Below are 23941 nucleotides of genomic sequence, written 5' to 3' on the forward strand. Positions count from 1 at the left end.
CGGCATCATAAGACTGTCATAAGGCCAAAAGAATCGTAGTATTGTTGGAACTCCAATCTGAATTTCGTTGTTATCCTGACAATAACAAGTAAACTCTGAATCTGAATCACCATGAATTAATTACTTCAAAAAGTTTCATTTAGCTATCACTGCTCCCTTGGAGGAGACAGTCAACCTCTGCTGCCACCTGCTGTCAACACTACTGTCGTCCAACATTCCTCCTAGCATGCATTGCAGCGATACAGATGTAAATAACAATCAAAATTCATGTTTATGCTAATTATTTCTTCAGTTACTCTTCTAGTTGTTTCATAAAATGCTAGTTATGGTATTTGGTAACACTTCATTTGACAGTGGCGCCATAAGACTGTCATAAGACCATCATACTTATTTCATTACACTGACATGAGCATTAATGAATGCTTATGACGATGTCATTTTTTGCCATCGGCAAATGATCTCACTTTTGAATGGATAGCTGGACATAAATGGAGTTAGTGACATAATTTGCCGAATGACACTGAAAGACATCCGTCATAAGCATTCATAAATGCCCATGATAGTGTCGTGTCACAATTATGACGGTCTTATGGTATTTATATGATACTTCTGTCAAAGTATTACCTATTAACCCAAATATATCAACAAATAAGATGCACTGGACTATGAGGCGCAGGATTCAAAATGAGGGGAAGAATAAATAACGGCTTATAGTCCGAAAATTACGGTAATCCAAAATGCAGTAGGAAAAGACATGTGAAAAAGTATTCTATAATCATATCAACTCCATCATATTAAGATGTAAATACTACAATAGCTACGGCGTCAACCCTACCCCATCAATGAGCATTTGAAGCTCTGGGTAGAAGTGACACATTGCGCTGTAGTGCGCCGCCCAGCCTTATCTTTGTGTGGCTTCGCGGGCTTCTGCGGTGCTTCATATACATAGCACTCCTTAGTTTCTTTATTGCCAGAGAATGTTTCTCGAGTTGGAGCTCATCAAAATCGAAAAAATAATTGCCTTTATATGTTGATACGCAGGAGTCGCAGAAAACGGTTGCGTAGGTGGTTTGTCTGACCACTGAAGTCGAGGCAAAGAACGGGTGCATTTGCCACATCTGTTCAACTAATGAGAGGCATAGACCAAGAGATGCACTTTTGATATTTACGAATGTTAGGGGGCAGATTTGACAATCTTCTTCGCCAAATTCAACTTTAAAATAACACCAGCAAACACACTACATGCCATGAAATAAAATGAAAGCAATTACGTTTAGACCAGTCACGATCCTTTCCGTTCACGTCGCAACGCGTCTCTGCAATATCAAGAATTTTCGAAGGCACACATACAGTAAGACTATGGCGTAGGATCCAAGCAGGTAGCTTAGGCGTCGCCCAGACGCAGATGCATAACAAGCCATTGATGTGATAATAACGGCATTAACGCAAATCCCCTTTGAGGCCATTAATTTTTTTAACGGGCAATTAATTATGGCCTTGCCCACCACCAAAATATGCTGGGTGATCACCACTCACTAAATTTAACAGGTAGCGTTAGCATAGCGTTCGGGTTAGCATTAGCATTTAGCATGGTGAGTGTAGTTTTAAACCCTTGGAAAACTTTTTACATACAGTTTGTGGCATCCAGTTGAGTGCAATTCATTGAAAATAAGGTACAGTTTCCTGCGGAGTATGTATTATCATCACGGAGAGGGTGATGTCCTTGTAGACTCTACAATTGTGTTGTCTACAAATGTGCTCCTCTGTCAATTTTCCTTCGAAGAAACCTTTTATCGATTTATTTTTTTCATGGACTAAAACTTTTGAAGATTACAGACAAAAACATTTTGAGTAATTGTCGACTAAGACTAGCCGAAGACATTTTTAAATGGCTAAAACATGACTAACTCATAAGTATTAATAAATACTAAGACGAAAACTACAACAGGATCCAAAACACTTTCCAATGTCTAAACGATTACTCAACCATGAAAATAATTGCCTATGAATTCAATCGTAACATAGTTGCCGATTATTGGATTCATCATGACAGCCCTAATCACAATGATTTCTTTTAACAAAACCAGCGCAAATGCATTCACCATCCATCTGGCCAACTACTCAGGAGTTCTCCACTCGGACCATTAATTGTCCCAGCATGCTACAAACCTGTACCGATGGGAGCGCAAAAGAAGGGCTAAGAAGGAGATATACAACATGTAGGTCGGCCGACTTGGTCACCCTGCAACACAAACGACCCTACTAGAATAGATTGTCTGACGTGTGAACAGCAGGTCAAGCAGCCTGGAAATCATGCTTGGTAGAAACAAGGCATTAAAGGCTGCAGACGAAGAGGAGACGCTCGAAGAATTGAGGAATGAATCGACACATAAATTACATATTCATACAATGTGAGCATTCGCAATTGGCACAATATTGTGTTGTAATGATTGACACCACATAATAAAACGAAGTTTGGTATGCTGACACTGATAGCAATAAAAGTGAGTCACGTCAAGGGCTTCGCAGCAACGAAAACAAGCGTCATGGCTATAAGATGCAGTATAATGGAACACTAATGCATGTGCATGAGGCATCACTTTTTGTAAAGAAATCTCCTGATGGCATTGAGTTGATGGATTCCAACAAAAATATAAACAAGAAAGTTTGGCAGCTTCTTAGTCTTGCAAAAAAGGCATTATGATTCATTAGCCGCTTTCGCACTGTAGGAACTCCAATAATCATAATAATAAGGCATTTTAATTCAAAGCATCTTTCTGAAGACCTAAGGTCTCTGTAGAAGAAGTACGGTCATGTGAAAAAAATTACTATGGAAGCCTGTGTTTTCTTAATATATTTGGTCATATGGCTATTTAATATCAATTTTAACAATCTTGAGAGATTCAAGTAATACAACTAAACAATTAAAATTACAAAAAAAAGAATAAAAAAATTTCTAACTTTCTGTAAAATGTAATTTTAAATAAATGCAATTTCTGTTGAGGAATAAATTAGGACACCCCCACATTCAATCCCACTTAAAATGGCTAAAATCACACACAAGGGTATCACATTAGGTGCACATGATTAGAACATAATTAATTACCAAGTGTTTTGAAAGAGGCTTGCCTTATTTAAACCTCACATTTACTTTGATGTGCCCCTGACTGTTGAAGTGAGAGAAAACACCATAGTGAGATCAAAGGAGCTGCCTGAGGCCCTCAGAAAAAAGATTGTAGACACTTATGAGTCTGGTAAGGGATTTCAAAAGATCATAAAAGAATATAAAACCTGCCATTCCGCTGTCCGGAAAATAGTCTACCAGTGGAGGACATTTAAAACAACTGCCAACATGCCCAGGTTTGGCCGTCCAAGCAAGTTCACCCCGAGAGCAGACCGCAAGATGTTAAAACAAGTCACTAAAAACCCTAAAATGTCATCACGGGACATAGAGCAGGCTCTTGCTACTGTTTATGTGAAAGTGCATGCCTCTACAATCATACAGAGACTTCACAAGTTTATATACCTTGCAAACCTCTTCATAAGAGGTGTGCAACGAGGAAATCTTTGCTCTCCAAGAAGAACATGAAGGCCACACTTAAGTTTGCCAGAGTGAATGTAGACAGAGACCAGGACTTCTGGAATAATGTTCTTTGGACAGATTAATCAAAATTGAATTATTTGGACACCAGAACAGAGGACATGTTTGGTGTAAACCCACAATGGCATTCAAAGAAAAGCACCTCACACCAACTGTGAAACATGGAGGTATTATGGATTGGGGATGCTGTGCTACAGTAGGAACTGGCCAGCTCACCGTCATAGAATCCACCATGAATTGTATCGTGTATCAGAGGGTGCTTGAGGAACATGTGAGATCATCTGTGAAAAAAACAGAGCTGGAGCCAAACTGGACCCTGCAACATGACAATGACCCAAAACATACCGGTAAATCCACAATGGACTGGCTGGAAAGGGAAAAATGGAGAGTCCTGGAATGGCCGAGTCAAAGCCCAGATCTTAATCCCATTGAGATGCTGTGAGGTGACTTGAAACGGGCTGTACATGCAAGAAACCCCTCAAACATCTCACAACTGAAAGTATTCTGCGTTGAGGAGTGGGGCAAACTTTCTTCAGACCGATGTCAAAGACTGGTGGATGGCTACAAAAAGCGTCTCACTGAAGTTATTTCAGCCAAAGGGGGTAACACTAGCGCAACACTGTCATAAATCGTCGTATTTCAAGCAAGAAACAAATGGTGAGTCAAGTTTTACTTCCGATGTCGAAAAGATCGTGTGTCGAAGCGATCGTATTTCAAGGTTCCACTGTATTTTTGTTCGTATTTAATAAAACCTTGAACGCATCCCTCCGTTGTTTGCTGCTTTGAGGTACAACCATGTTTCCACAGTTGCGGACCCCTGAGATCTGCAACCAAATAAACCACACATTTCCAAATATGGACGATGGACTGTCTTCCTCAGCACTACAATCCAGTAGCAATTTAATGGTGTTATGTTTTCAGTTTAATTTAGCTATTTCCAGATTGCTATGTTGATAATTGTGATGTTTGTTTACCACTTTTCGTCTCACTGCAAAGAAAGAGGACGCGACGATCAGCCCGCCATGATATTTACGTCATCAGCCATGGTGCTGTGACCCGGGAATTTAACACTTGCGTTCACATACGCCTTGTCCCGCGAAAGTCCCGGGCATTATACTAAGACGCGACCCGTGAAATGTCCACGAAATCTTCGTGTCAGTTGACCCGGGAAATTGCTATTACATACAAGGGCTGCCCGTTTAAATCCCAGGATTCTAATGTTGTTTAGGCGTATGTGAACGGGACTTATGTTTTGTTTTTGTTTTATTAAAAAAAAACAAAAAAAAAAACAACAACACTGTAGTTGCAAGACTAAAAATAAATGTAGGGAAAGGTACATGTATCATTTTGAAACATGAATTTGAGATAGGAACATCCCTGAGAAACCTTTTGTAGTCAGAACCCCATTTGGAAAAGATATATATAAAATTTATAAAGTTCATATATGTTTTATATGGAAATTGTATGTAAAGCATAAGACACTCAAACCACATACATCATAAGTAAATTTGTACCATATGAAACTTTGGGAACTTAACCCATATGCAAAAGACATTTATAAAATTCATAAAGTTCATGAAACGTGTATATTTTGGGAATTTAAAAGAAGAATATATGACAGGAATTGCACATACAATATCCTTAGTAGATGCATTCATAAAGCATTCACGATGCCATGCACCCCAACAAGGTTCCCAGGGCCTTTGGAAGCGAAACAGCCCCACAGCATCACTGACCCACCCCCATACTTCACAGTGGGTATGAGGTGCTTTTCAGCATGCGCATCTTTCGTGGCACGCCATACCCACTTAGAGTGTTTGTTGCCAAAAAGCTCAATCTTGGTCACATCTGGTGAGACCAAGGTGAGACCATCTTTTGAGCTTTTTGGCGACAAACACTCTAAGTGGGTCTGGCGTGCCACGAAAGATGCGCATGCTGAAAAGCACCTCATACCCACTGTGAAGTATGGGGGTGGGTCAGTGATGCTGTGGGGCTGTTTCGCTTCCAAAGGCCCTGGGAACCTTGTTAGGGTGCATGGCATCATGAATGCTTTGAAATACCAGGAGATTTTAAATCAAAATCTGCACGAAAGCTGAAGATGGGTCGTCACTGGCTCTTTCAGCAAGACAATGACCCGAAACATATGGCCAAATCTACACAGAAATGGTTCACCAGACACAAAATCAAGCTCCTCCCATGGCCATCTCAGTCCCCAGACCTTGTTTTGTTGGCAAAAGGGGGTTGTACAAAGTATTAACACCAGGGGTGCTAATAATTGTGACACACATTATTTGATGTCAAATAATTATTTCTTTATGTGGAATTTTTTCCCCACCGAATAAATGCACTTGTATTGAAGGTTGGATTTTTCTCCATTAAGGTCCCATATTATTTGAAAAAAATATATACATATTTTAGAAGCTAAAAAACACATCTTAACCAGGGGGGCCAATAATTATGGAGGGCACTGCATATGTATATATTTCTTTTCCATATGGGACCATCCAAATTTAACCGAGTACCATAGCTGTACAGTGGATATATCAAGGATCTTTCTGAAAGTATACCGGATAATATAACGGCAGAGACAAAATATTGACTGTGCTAATCCAGAGTGTCTGTCTGAGAAGGCCCGTGGGGTAAGAGTAGGGATGTTTGTGTACAATATCACACGTTGTCAGTAGATGGAATATCTCTTCCATTTCATTAGTTGTGACACGAATAGACACCAATCAGTCGTCGCTTGGCTGATTGAAGGGGAAGAGGCATCGCTGAACATCATGCAGTAACACAGAACATCAGAATGCTGCTTGCATGCACAATATGACCTTCATCTGAACCTTAAATGATCTTTGGTAGTGAATGAGTGAGTCTCATGAAGCTAATCTAAATTATGTCTTTGGAGATTTTAGAGATATTGTCATGAAAACCTGAAATATTTCATTTATACTGTAATTTTCAGACTATAAGGCGCACCTGACTTTAAGCCACCACCCACCAAATTTGACACGACAATGGCATTTGGTCATAGATAAGCCACACTGGACTATAAGCTGCAGCTGTCCTCACTGTATTATGGGATATTAACACAAAATATATATTAACCGGTTACATTTTATTTGACGGTGGCATCATAACACTGTCATAAGACCAAATTAACCACCACAAAGCTTTGAACCAATTGGCTGCAAAGCTTCATTTCTTTAAAAAGCTTCATTTGGCTATCACTGCTCCCTTGGAGGAGACCTCTGCTACCACTTGCTGTCAACACTGTTGTCGTCCAACTTGCCTCCGAGCATGCATTATAGTGCTACAGATGTAAATAACATTCAAAATTCATGTTCTGTGCTAATTATTTCTACAGTTACCAGTTGTTTCAATAATTGCTAGTTATTGTATTTGGTAACACTTTTTTTTGACAATGATGCCATAAGACTGTCATAAGACAATCATAAATATGACATGACCCTGTCATTAGCATTAATGACTGCTTATAACAGATGTCATTTAGTGTCGTCCGGCAAATTATCTCACTTTTGAATGGATGTAAAAGATACGAGCTGGACATATATGGAGTTAGTGACATAATTTGCCAGATGACACTTAATGACATCTGTCATAAGCATTAAGTAATGCCTATGATAGTTCATTCATTCATTCATTCATTTTCCATGCCGCTTTTCCTCACGAGGGTCGCGGAGGTGCTGGAGCCTATCCCAGCCAACTCCGGTTGCCAGCCAATCGCAGGGCACAAGGAGACATACAACCATTCACGCACACACTCATACCTATGGACAATTTAGAGTGTTCAATCAGCCTACCATGCATGTTTTTGGGATGTGGGAGGAAACCGGAGTTCCCGGAGGAAACCCACGCAGGCACGGGGAGAACATGCAAACTCCACACAGGAAGGCCGAAGCCCGGGATTGAACCCTTGATCTCAGAACTGTGAGGCAGACGTGCTAACCACTCAGCCACCGTGCCGCCCCATGATAGTTTCATTTCATAATTATGACGGTCTTATGACAGGGACTAACGGTATTAATTATACTAATCTATAATGGTTTATTACTTTTTATTAAAAATATTGAAGGAAAATCTAATGTCCAAGCGTGCAGCTTTTACTAATGTTGCACTGTGCTCATGGTTCCGTCATGATCACAGTGTTTTTTTGTTGTTGTTTTGTTTTTTAAATAAAGTTATCCTGACCCATAATGCACCACAAAGACAAACGATAGCTACAAGGTAATATTGTTTGGCTTTTTTGACATTCTTAAAAGTAATATTTTCATACTGTATAATACATGCCTACTTCTCCACCAAAGGTGATCATTACAATAATGAGTAATATTACATGTTTTTAGATAATGAATCAATTTTACTGTAAATTAGATATTATGAAGCTCAAATTGATGATGAAAAAATTCAAATCATCATAGCATTCTACTATTTTAAGATAGCTTTAGTAAATGCCTTTAATTATCATAATGCATGGCTTTAATGAGAATCACGCGATGAGTTATGAGGAGAAACTTTTATCATTGATATTTTAACAATACGACCAATACCATAAATTCCACTTTATAAGTTGTAGGGTCAATACCGGTTCCTGCGTGGAGTTTACATGTTCTCCCCGGAACTCCAGTTTCCTCCCGAATCCCAAAAACCTGCATGGTATGCTGATGGATCAGTCCTAATTGTCCCTAGGTTTGTATGCTCTGTGACTAGCTCCCAAATAGTTCAGGGTGTATACTGCCTTACAGTATAAAATCCAGCACCGCCACGACCCTTGTGAGGATAAGCAGTTCAGAAGATGACTGACTGAATGAATGAAGCTGTAAGAGTGTAAATGACAAATTTCATGACATCGCAATATTCATTCGTTGGACAAAGATAGAATGTTTGCCAATATTACAAAGGCTGCTGCGATTCGATTGGATTTAAGGCATCTCCAGGTATTTTCCAAAATGAATTACACATTACTTTGAATTAATAATCATAATGTATTCACAATTATAATTCATTGGTTCAACTTGGCTAACAGTAAACGGAGCAGGAATACAGTTCTCACTTAGTGATGACAAGGGTGCCAGAGTGAAAGGTTGTCAAGTCTACTGTGATTGCATGGCCACTTGTCAAGGGTGCAGTAATGGAACTCTTGTCAGTTGAATAGGCGACAGTTCCGCACGAACCCAGAAAGGGTTAGTGGTATAAAAAACAATGGCAGGGCTGATTAAAAAAAAAAAAAAATATATATATATATATATATATATATATACATATATATACATTGTGTTGTACTAGGGTTGTCATAAAACAAGAATATTTTTGTAATAAGTCGACTAATTAACTTCTATATAAATAGATGTATATGATGCATTGTTAAAATTTACAGTACAAGTATTACTGTGGGGTTTACATTTTATCTGTAAATGTGCATTGCATGGATGGATGGATGGATGGTGGGGATATGGATGGATTGTGTGGGATGGATGGATGGATGGATGGATGGATGGATGGATGGATGGATGGATGGATGGATGGATGGATGGATGGATGGATGGATGGATGGATGGATGGATGGATGGATGGATGGGTAGGTGGATGGATGGATAGATGGATGGGTTGGATAAATGAATGGATGATAGATGGAAGGGTAGATGGATGAATGTTGGTGATATGGATGGCTGAGTGGATGGGTGGGTGGGTGAATGAATGAATGAATGAATGGATGGATGGATGGATGGATGGATGGGTGGGTGGGTGGGTGGGATGGATGGATGGATGGATGGATGGATGGATGGATGGATGGATGGATGGTTGGATGGATGGGTGGGATGGATGGATGATGGATGGATGGATAGTGATATGGATGGATGGATGGATGGATGGATGGATGGATGGATGGATGGATGGATGGATGGATGGATGGATGGATGGATGGATGGATGGATGGATGGATGGATGGGTGGGATGAATCAATGGATGGATGGATTGTGTGGGATTGATTGCTGGATGGAAGAATGGATGATGGGGATGGGTGGGGTGGCTGAATGGATGGATGATGGGGATATGGATGGGTGGGATGGATGGTTATATGGATGGGTGGATGGATGGTTATATGGATGGATGGATGGATGGATGGATGGATGGATGGATGTAGGAATAGGTTGGGTGGGAGGGATGGATGGCTGGATGGAGGAATGGTTGATGGGGATACGGATGGTGGGAGGGCTGAATGGATGGATTGGGTGGGATGGTATGGATAGGTGTGATGAAACAGTATTGCCATAAATTAAATCTAAGATCACTGCACCGTCCAACAAACTGAATACGCCAAGAGAGAGCCACATGATCCATGAGAAATGGTACTACTGCAAAAATGGATAATTACCAGAGTTTAGAGTGCCGTCGTTGTTAATGGAGGTAAGTACACAAGGATGCAGCTCGCTGGCTTTCTGCTGCACCTTGTCGCTGCTCAGCAGTCGGAGTTGCTGCGTCGTGACTGGTGGAAAACGGTAGAACTGGAAGGTGAAGTGGATGTTGATAGGCCACTCGGCTTCAATTCCCTCCACTGGTATTCTGATAGGAGTTACATTGCACGAAATCAGTGAATGCAGTAAGTCAAAATGGCATGCAAAATGTCACAATTTTGAGCTTTTAATCATTCCAAATGGTCATTCCATGGATAAAAAACACAGGTGGAGTTGTTCTCTGAAAATGTCACGATTTTGAGCTTTTAATCATTCCAAATGGCCATTCCCTGGATAAAAAACACAGGTGGAGTGGTTTTCTGAAAAATTCATCTATGCTTGAGAAATGCTTGAATATCTCCTGTCTGCTAAAATGCTCAGCGCTACCTAACTCCACCTCTTTCCACGAGCTCCTCCTCTGCTCTGACATGTACCGCACTGCTCCCCTCTGCCTCCCATTCCCCTCAAGACATGTTGCAGATAATTCTACAATTTCACCATCACTACTAGACTACTAAGTTGGAGGAAAAACGTATAGCAGCTTTCTTAGTTGAATAATTTTCCAAAATGTCAGAGAGGAAACCTATTTTTGGATGCAAAGGAGCATTTCCTCTTTTTACACTTAAAAAGGACGACACACTTCACCAAAAATGGCTGGACTGAAAACAAAGGTAAACCTGACTTGTAGACATGCTTATATTAAGCCATATATAACACATATAGCTTTCACAAATCAACTCTAGGTCAAATTGTTCCTTGAATTTGCTTTAGATGCTTTGTTATCACATGCCTGAAAAAATAGGCATAATCCCCACTTTAAAATCATTTAATCATCCATTTATCCATACAACCACCCTTTGTTACTTAAGTAGCCGAGCCACGAGATTACATTGAATTACACTAAATAATGAAATCAACTTCTGCTCACTTCTCATGCACTGATTGGCAATCAGCAATCAGTCCTGTGCTCAACAGTCAACAAAGATGAAATTTTGCATGCAGCATTAATTTTTGTTTGCTGATCAAATGGAAATAAGAGAATATATCACTGAAAAGGGAATGTAAAATGTGGGTCGTATTAGTTTGATGACATATTGTGTACGGGCATGAGTGTTTGTCTAAATTTAATACAAAAATAAAAACTGGGCAGCGGGCCGCGGTTCGCCTGTGGGCTGAAGTTTGGACACCCCTGACCGATACAATCTTGTGTGCTGTCATTCCTCCATTTCTAGTACCGTAATATCCAGACTATTAGCTGCTACTTTTCCCCCCTCATATTAAATACTGCTGCTTATAGTCCAGTGCTGCTTATTTGTTGATTTATTTGGCTTAATAGGTAACACTTTATTTGCCAGTGGTGCCATAAGACTGTCATAAGACGGCCATAACAATGTCATGACACTATCATGGGTATTACTGAATGCTTATGACAGATGTCATTAAGTGTCATCCTGCAAATTATGTCACTAACGCCATTGTGAGATCATTTGCCGGATGACACTAAATGACATCTGTTATTAGCATTCATTAATGCTTATGACATTGCCATGTCATAATTATGATTTTCTTATGGCAGTGTTATGGCGCCACTGTCAAATAAAGTGTTAACAAATACCATAACTACCAATTAATGAAACATCTGGAACAGTGAAGAAATAATTAGCACAGAAAACACATTTTGATTATTATTTACAGTGTATCACAAAATGAGTACACCCCTCGCATTTCTGCATATATTTAAGTATATTTTTTCATGGGACAACACTGACAAAATGACACTTTGACTCAATGAAAAGTAGTCTGTGTGCAGCTTATATAATAGTTAATTACTAAAAATATAGCCAATAATATCCAAACCCCTGGCAACAAAAGTGAGTACACCCCTTAGAGACTACATACATCCCTAAATGTCCAAATTGAATACTGCTTGTCATTTTCCCTTCAAAATGTCATGTGAGTCGTTACAGGAGTGCTGTCAGCATTGCTGCAGAGATTGAAGAAGCCTTTTAGCGCTCAGACCATACGCCCCAATCTACATCAAATTGGTGTGCATGGCTGTCACCCCAGGAGGAAGCCTCTTCTGAAGACGATACACAAGAAAGCCCGCTGATGAGACGAGCTGCCATGCATGCTAGGAGGCATGTTTGAAGACAACAGTGTTGACAGCTGGATGGATGGATGGAGGAATGGATTATGGGATATGGATGGCTGGTATGGATGAATGGATGGATGGATGGATGGATGGATGGATGGATGGATGGATGGATGGATGGATGGATGGATGGATGGATGGATGGATGGATGGATGGATGGATGGATGGATGGATGGATGGATGGATGGATGGATGGATGGTGGGGATAAGGATGGGTGGGATGGATGAATGATGGATTGGGGGAATATATGGATGCATGGATGAAGATATGGATGGGTGGGATGGATTGGATGGAGGAATGGATTATGGGATATGGATGGCTGGGATGGATGAATAGAGGGATGGATGATGGAGATATGGATGGGTGGGATGGATGAATGGCTTGATTGGATGGCTGGATGGAGGAATGGATTATGGAATATGGATGGCTGGGATGGATGGATGAATGGATGGCTGGATGGATGGAGGGAAACATGATGGTGGTTCTTTTGGTCTTATGACTGTCTTAATATCTTTTGGTGTAAATATCCCATAATACAGTGAGGACAGCTGCGACTTATCGTCCAGTGCGACTTATCTATGAATAAATGTCGTTTGGTGGGTGGCGGCCTATAGTAAGCACCTTACTATAACGACTTATAGTCCGAAAATTAGAGTAATAAGGGTATAACATGATATGCACATGGTATTTCTTTGTTAATGACATACATTTAACAGAAATGTTTTTTGAGTGCTCTTGCACAGATGGTCATGGCAACATGATGAACAACAACAAAGAAAGGGAGTGTTGAACTGCTGACATTGCACACAGTAATAGAAAAGGGCAGAGAAGTCCGGGTGTGCATTCCGCACGCATCTTCCGCTGTCACCGAGGGGGCTTCGGCTTGGGGGGCTTTTGTGATGGCTTGTTGATAGAAAGTGTGCTGACAGGAAATGTGCTTTTGAGAGAATTGTTAGCATATGTGTGTGTGTGGGGGGGGTGTGCGTGTGTGTGTGTTTGTGCGTGTGTGCGGCGTTTGAGCGTGCAGTTGACATGAGTAAAGGCTGACTGACAGAACTTGATGCCTGAGTGCATCTTTATCCTGGTCACAACTCAGCAGTGGTGGGAGAAAGTAGAGAAACTCGAGCATCGGGCAGATTCGTTTTCTCGTATGCAATTGAAAAATGCAACTGAGGTCTGGGAAATGAAATGTGTTCGACAGTGGTGCCTCAAAATACGGAATTTATTCGTTCCGGAGTGACTGTCGTACCATGATTTCTCAAATAATGAATGACGTTTTACATGTAAATTGCCTAATGAACCGAGCACTAAATCACGCCCACAAATCAGAAACCTTGGACACCAACTGGGAAGACTGTTAGAGTTGCATAGGAATACACTGTGTGGTTGTGACTTAAAGTGATCCACAGATAGAAAAACTAGTTATTAAAAGATATATGTTATTATGAGTTAAAAAAAAAAAAAAAAAAAAAAACAATGACAGCACTGTCGATATTTCACAAAACGAGCAGCAAACGCAAAATGAGCAGAGTAGACGGGATGAGACGAGACGAGAGTAGAAAAAAAAAAAGTGTTCTGCCAAAATGTGCTATACCGGAGACATGTCCTACAAGAGGCAAATTTGACACCCTAAATACTACCGTGCGCTTTCAGCTTGTTTTGTCTAGATGCATAAAGACAGAACATACTAAAGATGCCTTAAAAAAATACCTAAACATACTCATAGACTTCAAAACTCTATTGACCTGACACTTCGTCATTCCTTGCGTCACGCCTTACCATATACAGTGGGGCAAATAATTATTTAGTCAAACACTAATTGTGCATGTTCTCCCACTTGAAAATATTAGAGAGGCCTGTAAGTGTCAACATGGGTAAACCTCAACCATGAGAGACAGAATGTGGAAAAAAAAAAAACAGAAAATCAGAAAATCACATTGTTTGATTTTTAAAGAATTTATTTGAAAATCATAGTGGAAAATAAGTATTTGGTCAATACCAAAAGTTCATCTCAATACTTTGATATGTACACTTTGTTGGCAATAACGGAGGCCAAACGTTTTCTGTAACTCTTCACAAGCTTTTCTCACACTGTTGCTGGTATTTTGGCCCATTCCTCCATGCAGATCTCCTCCAGAGCAGTGATGTTTTGGGGCTGTTGTTGGGCAACACGGACTTTCAACTCCCTCCACAGATTTTCTATGGGGTTGAGATCTGGAGATTGGCTAGGCCACTCCAGGACCTTGAAATGCTTCTTACGAAGCCACTCCTTTGTTGCCCTGGCTGTGTGTTTGGGATCATTGTCATGCTGAAAGACCCAGCCACGTCTCAGCTTCAATGCCCTTGCTGATGGAAGGAGATTTTCACTCAAAATCTCTCGATACATGGCCCCATTCATTCTTTCCTTTACACAGATCAGTCGTCCTGGTCCCTTTGCAGAAAAACAGCCCCAAAGCATGATGTTTCCACCCCCATGCTTCACAGTGGGTATGGTGTTCTTCGGATGCAATTCAGTATTCTTTCTCCTCCAAACACGAGAACCTATGTTTCTACCGAAAAGCTCTATTTTGGTTTCATCTGACCATAACACATTCTCCCAGTCCTCTTCTGGATCATCCAAATGCTCTCTAGCGAACTGCAGACGGGCCTGGACGTGTACTGGCTTCAGCAGGGGGACACGTCTGGCAGTGCAGGATTTGAGTCCCTGGTGGCGCATTGTGTTATTCAATCCAATTCAATTTTATTTGTATAGCCCTATATCACAACAAGGTTGTCTCAAAGGGCTTTGCAGAGGCAATATGATACACAGTCAGAAAAAGCAGATGAAATAAATTTAGATGAAATAAATAAAAGTCAAGTCCTGGGCATTCCCCATCCTTAGACCCTCAATGTCGGCAAGGAAAAACTCCAAAACTCTTTGGGAGAAATGAGAAAGCTTGGGGAGTACCACAGTCAGGAGAGATCCACTCCCAGGATGGATAGACAGGATGCACCAGGACTGCTAATGGGAATTAGCAGACGAAGTTACAGCTTGTAAAGATGCAATAGATTAAGGGAACAAGAAGAGGTCCATCTAGCCAGATGAGACTGGGGGGGGGGGCAACTAGGACGTCCATACAGCCAGTGGTCCGGATAGTCAGGATTATAGTATTATAGCTTCTAGTGAAGCTTAGACTGAACTGTGAGTCTCGTCCAATTTCAACTAGCCTGACCATAAGCTTTGTCGAATAGGAACGTTTTTAGTCTAATCTTAAGTGTACAGACGGTCTCGGCTTCTTTAATACTAGCTGGAAGCTGATTCCATAAAACAGGAGCTTGGTGGCTCTGACTGTACTTTTAGAAACCCTGGGAACTACCAGTAGACCTGCATTCTGAGAACGGAGTGTTCTGTTGGGGCGCTATGGAACATCGGTGAGATAAGATGGCCCCAACCCGTTAGTGGTCTTGAATGTAAGAAGGAGTATTTTAAATTTAATTCTAAACTCAACTGGAAGCCAGTGAAGGGCCTGGAGCACAGGGGTGATGTGCTCTCTTCTATTAGTTCCTGGTAAAAGTCTTGGTGCTGATTACTGTTACTGATAGTAGCCTTTGTTACTGTGGTCCCAGCTCTCTGTAGGTCATTCACTCGGTCCCCCTGTGTGGTTCTGGGATTTTTGCTCACCGTTCGTGCTATCATTTTGACGTCACGGGGTGAGATCTTCCATGGAGCCCCAGATCGAGGGAGATTATCAGTGGTCTTGTATGTCTTCCATTTTCTAATAATTGCTCCCAGAGTTAATTTATTTACACCAAGTGTTTTACCTATTGCAGATTCAGTCTTCCCAGCCTGGTGCAGGTCTACAATTTTGTCTCTGGTGTCCTTTGACAGCTCTTTGGTCTTGGCCATAGTGGAGTTTGGAGTGTGACTGACTGAAGTCGTGGACAGGTGTCTTTTATACTGATAATGAGTTAAAACGGGTGCCATTAATACAGGTAACGAGTGGAGCCTTGTTAGACCTCGTTGGAAGAAGTTAGACCTCTTTGACAGCCAGAAATCTTGCTTGTTTGTAGGTGACCAAATACTTATTTTCCACTCTAATTTGGAAATAAATTATTTAAAAATCAAACAATGTGATTTTCTGTTTTTTTTTTTCACATTCTGTCTCTCATGGTTGAGGTTTATCCATGTTGACATTTACAGGCCTCTCTAATCTTTTCAAGTAGGAGAACTTGCACAATTGGTGGTTGACTAAATACTTATTTGCTCCACTGTAGGGCTGAGCTTCATTTAGTAATATTCATTCGAAGACAGCACATGCTCATGTCCAAGCCGGATTTAAGCTTGGATTTTTGAAGACGTACGAAAGCTGTACCTGTGCATACAAACAGGAAGGATTGTCTCAGAAGTGATTTCTTCGAGGATTCAGGTAAATATTATATTTTTAGTACCATGCATGCATTTTCAAACGTTGTGAAAAAAATCAATGGAAGAAATCAGCTGCTACTGCATTGGCATTATAGTTCGATATATTTACGTAAAATAAATGCTAAATGCACGTTTTTTTGCTTTTAACCAAGAATCAAGACTGTTTCACATTCATGTTTGACAAGTCAAGAATTCTGAGATTTAAGCATTTATTCACAAGAATTTTCACCAGAAAAGCTCTGTTTATGTCAGGTGGCCGCTAGCCTCATTCACTGCAACTATATAACTAACTATACAACTGTATAATGACAATAAAGGGCTATTGCATTCTATAATAAATTGTGATTGCGTATAAAAATTTTTAAATAATGTATTTATAAATTATTTATAATTGATTCTGCATGTTTTCCTCGAGTATTAAGTTTCAGATGTGAAAACTGAGTGATTTATTAGCTGTTGAAAAAAATGTAAGTTGCTATTTTGGGCAAAAACTTTTGATATGTTAAATATTGCTATTGATCCTGAAAATATAGGGGATTATCTCTGCATTTGGTGATTTTTGTGTATATAGTGTAAAATCTGAGAATTTTATCGCATTTTAAGTTTAGTTATACTTTTATAAAAAATCGGGATTTTTTTAAGGGAACCCCTTTGAATTTTTTTATGCCGCCGCTCATGGAGACTCATATATGGCTAAGGTAGGTGCCTGTTTTGGTTTTAGGTCGGTAGCATCTTTGGTTTAAATATTATAAGTATAAATATTTGAATTTGAAGTTTTTGAAAATAGGCCCCTTTACGATCGGCCCTGCGCCCCGTGTCATATCAATATATTATCAAGTCTATGAATGTACTGATAACAAATAAGGTTTGGTTAAATATGCTACGTGACTAATGAGGTCAACAATTCAACTATCTGCTTTAAAGCTACCACAAGTAAACACAATGCTTAAAAGTATGAGATGGGAACCACATGCAACAAGTTTTTGAGGCAATGAAAAGGTAATAAAATACTCAATAAAAACACAAATAGTAATTACGCGCCGCTTTTAACCGATGAGTGCATGTGTTGTATGTCTAGCTGCGTAGAAGGAATTGCAGTAACCCGGTAGTATTCGTCGAGTGACAATAACAATCTACATCATCTACGTCATCTTCCTGAGCGTCCATTGCGCGCTTAAAACATGGCGCTCTCGGTAGCTCAAAACATGGACTAAATATTCTAGATTTTTAAATCAATGGCAATATTTATGTGTTTCTGACAACATATTTTAGTAAAAGAACAATTGTGGCTTATTAGAGCCTACAAGTCTTTAAGTCTGAGGGTCTCAATAAAGGGCAGATAGAGAGTTCAATTCTTAAGCATTTTAGGTTTTAAAAAAAAAAAAAATGTCCGCCCACCTGGCCATGCCACAGCCCCCCAACCGGCACGGCACGCCGTTGGACCCCCAACGGCCCACCAAGACCAGGGCAGGGCAGGGTCCCCGCCGGAGCAGGTGAAACCAAGCTGAAACACCGGCATCCAGCCGGCGACCCGTGACAGAGCGCAGGGTGGATACCCAGGCAGAGAAGAGACGGTGCAATGGTTTCAAATTATGTATTACTCAGAAGGTTCCCCAGTTGAAGCCAGTACATGTGAAGGCCCAACTGACATTTGCCAGAGGATGAATGGTGAACTGTATCATCGGATTTTGAGCCAGAACCTCCTTGCCTCAGTCAGAGACTTCAAGATGAGTCGTGGCTGGACCTTCCAACATGACAATCAACCGAACATCACAGCTAAGTTGACCAAGGAGTGGCTGTGTAAAAAGCATATCTAAGTTCTGGCGTGGCCTAGCCAGTCTCCAGACCTCAATCCAATAGAAAATATTTGGATGGAGCTGAAACTTGGTGTTTCTCAACGACAGTCCCAAAACCTAACAGATCTAGAGGAGATTTGTGTGGAGGAATGGGCCAAAATCCCTGTTTCCATATGTGAAAACTTGGTGAAGAACTACAGAAAGCATCTAACCTCTCTAATTGCAAACAAAGGCTTCTGCTTGAAATATTAGCATTGATTTTCTCAAGGGTACAAATACCGTAATTTCCCGAATATAAGGCGCACCCGTGTATAATGCGCACCCCAAATTTACTTGTAAAATCTAGGGGAAGTTATTGTACCCGTTTATAACGCGCACCCTAATTTTAGCACCAATAAATGGAAGAATACAAGAAAACAGAACTCGTGTACAGATACAGAAATGTCATTTCAATGACTGGTGAAACACAGCACAAGCATAGCAGTTATGGTAGTTCAAAACATTACCATAAACTGACAATATTTACAGTAATAATATGGTTTGACAACTTCTCCAACTTACCAGAATCTAGGAGAAAACAAAACAGATTTGACTTTTCTTTTAAAGGCTGCTGTATAACTTGCTCGTTTCATTATGATGAATAAATGTTTCTTCCATGGATTGATACGGTAAAATGAAAGTGAGAACGTTTAAGTCGGAAATCCGTGAGAGCTCATCACTGTCAACACGACAGTAACAATAGGAACTATTGTTATTTGGGTTTGAGTTTCCCGACGGACAGATATAGTTGATGGACACACACAGGAAGTGTGTTGTTACGTTTGTTATGGTCCGAGTTGCGGAGCTGCAATAAACGTTGACTCAAATGAGCTCAAGAAACTAAATTCTTTGCTTTATGAAGAGTGAAAAAAGCAGAATTTAACACAGATGAAATCATTCGGCCGATTAGAGTGAAGTATTACCGAAACAAAATGGTGACGTCACGTACCGTAATGGTCGGCAACGGGTCTCCGCATACGTTTCTTCAACACAACGTGGCCATGGTAATTTAAAAAAAAAAAAACGGTATTTATATATATAAATATACATATATATATATATATATTTCTGTCTCCATCCATGTACCTGTTTATAATGCGCACCATGATTTTACAAGTTGATTTTGGGGGGAAAAAAGTGCGCGTTATATTCGGGAAATTACAGTACTTATGAACCCCAGTAAATTACAAATAAATTATTGAAAAATCATACTTTTTTCCATATTTTCATTTATATATTCATTTTCATTTTTCATATTCCATATTTTTTTAAGATTAGGTCTCTATAATTGGAAATGCATCTACAATTGAAATTTCAGACATCTACCCATTTTCTATGTGGGTGAACATGCAAAATCACAAAGGGTGCAAATACCTTTGCTCCTTACTGTATTTTCTGGGTTTCACAAGATTCATCATGCCATCTCGATGTGAAGCAATGAATTACTCACACGCTGGCCTGTCATAAGTAGATAGGCCAGCAGGCAGGTCGTCTAGTCATGTAAATTTGATACATTTATTACTAGATACAGTGAGTATTTGAACACCCTGTGATTTTGCAAGTACTCCCACTTAGAAATGAATGGCCAGTTTCAAATTTTTATGGTACGTGCTTGTCCACTGTGAGAGACAATCCCAAGGAAAATAGAAATCCAGAAATCACAGTGTATGATTTTTTTAACAATTTATTTGTATTATCCTGCCGCAAATAAGTATTTGAACACCTGAGAAAATCAATATTAATATTTGTTTCAGCCAGCAGTTGTGCACAACTCGGCAACTGTTCATAAAAGGTGAGCGTGCCCTCCCTTCACTATCGCTCCTGTGTGATGCGTTCACGAAAAAAACAGTGATCGCAAAGCAGAGTTCCCATTGTGTAGTAATTTTGAAATTTCCCACCGGCGAGCAATGAGTTTCCGGTTCAGAGGTAAACTTCTGATTAGATGATAGCATGGAAAGAACAGGAAACAAATGTCAATTCTGTGTCAATTCTTTACATAATCAAACTACAATACTGATGTCGGTGTTGGCGTGACAATTATTAATTCATCCCGGGTGATTGTTAAATGGAACTCAAATATGCTCAACCAAATAAAATAGGCATGCATTGTGACAGGACTGCACATTTTACCTTGTAAATGCTAGGAACTGGAAGAGCAGAAGATTTTCCTGTTGAGGATCCATTTCTTCACTGCGCAGATCAAAGGGCACTGGCTCTGCGGGGTTCAGGACGTCTGCCGCCTGACCTTTCGAGTCCACAATGTCAGGGAAAACAACAGAGTAGAGGTGGGCGAGTGAGCCCCTGGAACTGACTGTTGACAAACTGGAGACAAAGTGTTACATTAGACCAGAGGTGTCGAACTTGTTTTAGTCACAGCAATTTGATCTCAAGTGGTCCAGACAAGTATATACATAGGTAGCTTAACCCTTTGAGGTCCGGCCCCGTTTTGTCCGATTTTGGATGCCTTTGATGTTGCCTTTATATTTCAGAGAATGTTCACAATGACCTATTTAGAAGGGATGGCTGCCTTCCTCCTGCTTCAAATGTATTGACTAGTAATAAACTCAATTCAATTCACAGCAGAAGGATGGAAAGAGCTTGTTTTTTCTGTTTATTACTGGTTCAGGTAGTCCCTGGGTTACGAACGAGTTCCCTTCCTACGCTGGCGAGGTAACACGAATTTCCGCGCAAGTCGGAATTAACCCTTTAAGTACACCTAAATCTCAAAATGACTATCCGAAAATTCCAAAAGTATCAACGTTTCCTGAGCAAAACATTAGCGGCGCCATCTTGGAGAATATCTGTTCAGAACGTCCGGTTTAGAAAGAACATGAATTGCGGTTGGAGTTAGCAGTGTGTTGACGAAGTCAAAATCAAGCCAGAGGAACCCACGGAATCTCCAAAAATGGATTCAGCACGATGTAGATGAGACGTGGACGAGTTTGTAGGATTATTCTTATCACTTTGTTGGACATCATTCGTGGACAAAATTATAACAACCTGTCAGCCTTTGTTGACGTGAGGTATATTTTATTGATATGCCAGCCACTTGAGTGACCAAAATGAGGTGAATTTACAAATTATATTACATTTGCCGAATGCAAAAGTGTCACATGCTAAGCACATGACAAAAATGAGGGGAGCCGAGACACAGGTATGGGCCAATTAAATTATTTATTCAAAATAAGATTTAAACAACCTAATAAACAATGAAGGTGTGGGTGTGTGGGGAGGGGGGGTTGTTGAGTCTGTGGTGTCTGCAAAGTGTTTATGCCAATGGAAATTTATAACAGCAAAATAAGAATATCCAACTACAGGCCAACGTAACTAAGGAGAAACCCACAACCAACCTGAAAGGGAGAACAGAGAGAAAGATTAGCCTGGCACCCAGGCCTTTTAAGCCCAGGTGCCTTCAATCGAACCACCTGCCCTCTGCCTGATTAGGGAGCCACCCATACCAGCCAGGGCAGGGCCGTGACAAGGAGGGCTGACACGGATTTTGTTGTTACAAGGAAAAACTACAAGCAATGTTCCCTCTAAACTGTGCGCGTGCGCAATCGCGCACTGCTTGAACATACTCTATGCACAAGAAAACCTATGCAGCGCGCAAAATAAAATGAAACATAAACATATCGTAGCGTCACTACTACTGTCAGCGCCGCCGTATTGGTGTGTTCGATACAGCAATGCGACGCTCCTATTGGTGTGTTTGATACGGCAATGCAACGCTTCCATTTGTGGTGAAAAGAAAGCTACACTCCTGTGCTAATTTACAGAAGCAATCTTTGCAAGCGCTACAGTATTAATCCATCCATCCATCCATCCATTATCTTCCGCTTAGTCCGGGGTCGGGTCGCGGGGGCAGCAGCTTTAGCAGGGAAGCCCAGACTTCTCTCTCCCCAGCCACTTCAGCCAGCTCCTCCGGCGGGATTCCAAGGCGTTCCCAGGCCAGCCGAGTGACATAGTGTCTCCAGCGTGTCCTGGGTCGACCCCGGGGCCTCCTGCCGGTGGGACATGCCCGGAACACCTCTCCAGGGAGGCATCCAGGAGGCATCCGAACCAGATGCCCGAGCCACCTCAACTGGCTCCTCTCAACGCGGAGGAGTAGCGGCTCGACACCAAGCCCCTCCCTGATGACCGAGCTTCTCACCCTATCTCTAAGGGAGAGCCCGGACACCCTGCGGAGGAAACTCATTTTGGCCGCTTGTATCCGGGATCTTGTTCTTTCGGTCACGACCCACAGCTCGTGACCATAGGCGAGGGTAGGAACGTAGATCGACTGGTAAATCGAGAGCTTCGCCTTTTGGCTCAGCTCCTTCTTCACCACAACGTACCGGTGCAGAGTCCGCATCACTGCAGACGCTGCACCGATCCGCCTGTCAATCTCCCGCTCCCTCCCACCCTCACTCGTGAACAAGACCCCAAGATACTTGAACTCCTCCACTTGGGGCAGGATCTCATCCCCGACCCGGAGAGGGCATGCCACCCTTTTCCGGCTGATGACCATGGTCTCGGATTTGGAGGTGCTGATATTCATCCCAACCGCTTCACAATCGGCTGCGAACCTTCCCAGTGAGAGTTGGAGGTCATGGCTTGATGAAGCCAACAGCACCACATCATCTGCAAAAAGCAGAGATGCAATGCTGAGGTCACCAAAACGGAAACCCTCAACGCTTCGGCTGCGCCTAGAAATTATGTCCATAAAAATTATGTACAGAATCTGTGACAAAGGGCAGACTTGGCAGAGTCCAATCCTCACTGGGAACGAATTCGACTTACTGCCGGCAATGCGGACCAGACTCTGACACCGGTCGTAAAGGGACGGAACAGCCCTTACCGAGGGGCTCGGTACCCCGTACTCCCGGAGCACCCTCCACAGGATTCCTCTAGGCACATGGTCGAACGCCTTCTCCAAATCCACAAAACACATGTAGACTGGTTGGGCGAACTCCCATGCACCCTCGAGGACCCTGCTGAGGGTGTAGAGCTGGTCCACTGTTCCACGGCCGGGACGAAAACCACACTGCTCCTCCTGAATCCGAGATTCGACTTCCCGACGGACCCTCCTCTCCAGCACCCCTGAATAGACTTTACGGGGGAGGCTGAGGAGTGTGATTCCTCTATAATTGGAACACTTTAAAAACCTTTTTAAAAAGGGGGACCACCACCCCGGTCTGCCAATCCAGAGGCACTGTCCCCGATGTCCACGCGATGTTGTAGAGGCGTGTCAGCCATGACAGCCCTACAACATCCAGAGCCTTTAGGAACTCCGGGCGGATCTCATCCACTCCCCAGGGCCTTGCCACCGAGGAGCTTACCAACCGCCTCAGTGACTTCAACCCCAGAGATCGAAGAGCTCACCTCAGAGTCCACCGACTCTGCTTCCTCAAAGGAAAGCGTGTCGGTGGAATTGAGGAGGGCTTCGAAGTATTCTCTCCACCTACTCAAGACATCCCGAGTCGAGATCAGCAGT

General features: G+C 41.6%; 1 protein-coding gene across 9 annotated transcripts in view; it reads right to left on the minus strand.

Moving 5' to 3' along the window:
- nphp4 (nephronophthisis 4) overlaps positions 1-23941 on the minus strand; it is a 461721-nt gene that overhangs the window by 190317 nt on the left and 247463 nt on the right. For all 9 annotated transcript variants that reach the window (XM_057860675.1, XM_057860682.1, XM_057860654.1 and 6 more), the window contains 2 exons: positions 20599-20790; positions 9996-10183 (listed from right to left, as the gene is read on the minus strand). In XM_057860675.1, coding sequence (XP_057716658.1) covers positions 9996-10183; positions 20599-20790 — 380 coding nt within the window. The remainder of the gene's footprint in view (positions 1-9995; positions 10184-20598; positions 20791-23941) is intronic.

This window comes from Corythoichthys intestinalis, chromosome 2 (genome assembly GCF_030265065.1).
Source record: "Corythoichthys intestinalis isolate RoL2023-P3 chromosome 2, ASM3026506v1, whole genome shotgun sequence".
Lineage (NCBI taxonomy): Eukaryota > Metazoa > Chordata > Actinopteri > Syngnathiformes > Syngnathidae > Corythoichthys > Corythoichthys intestinalis.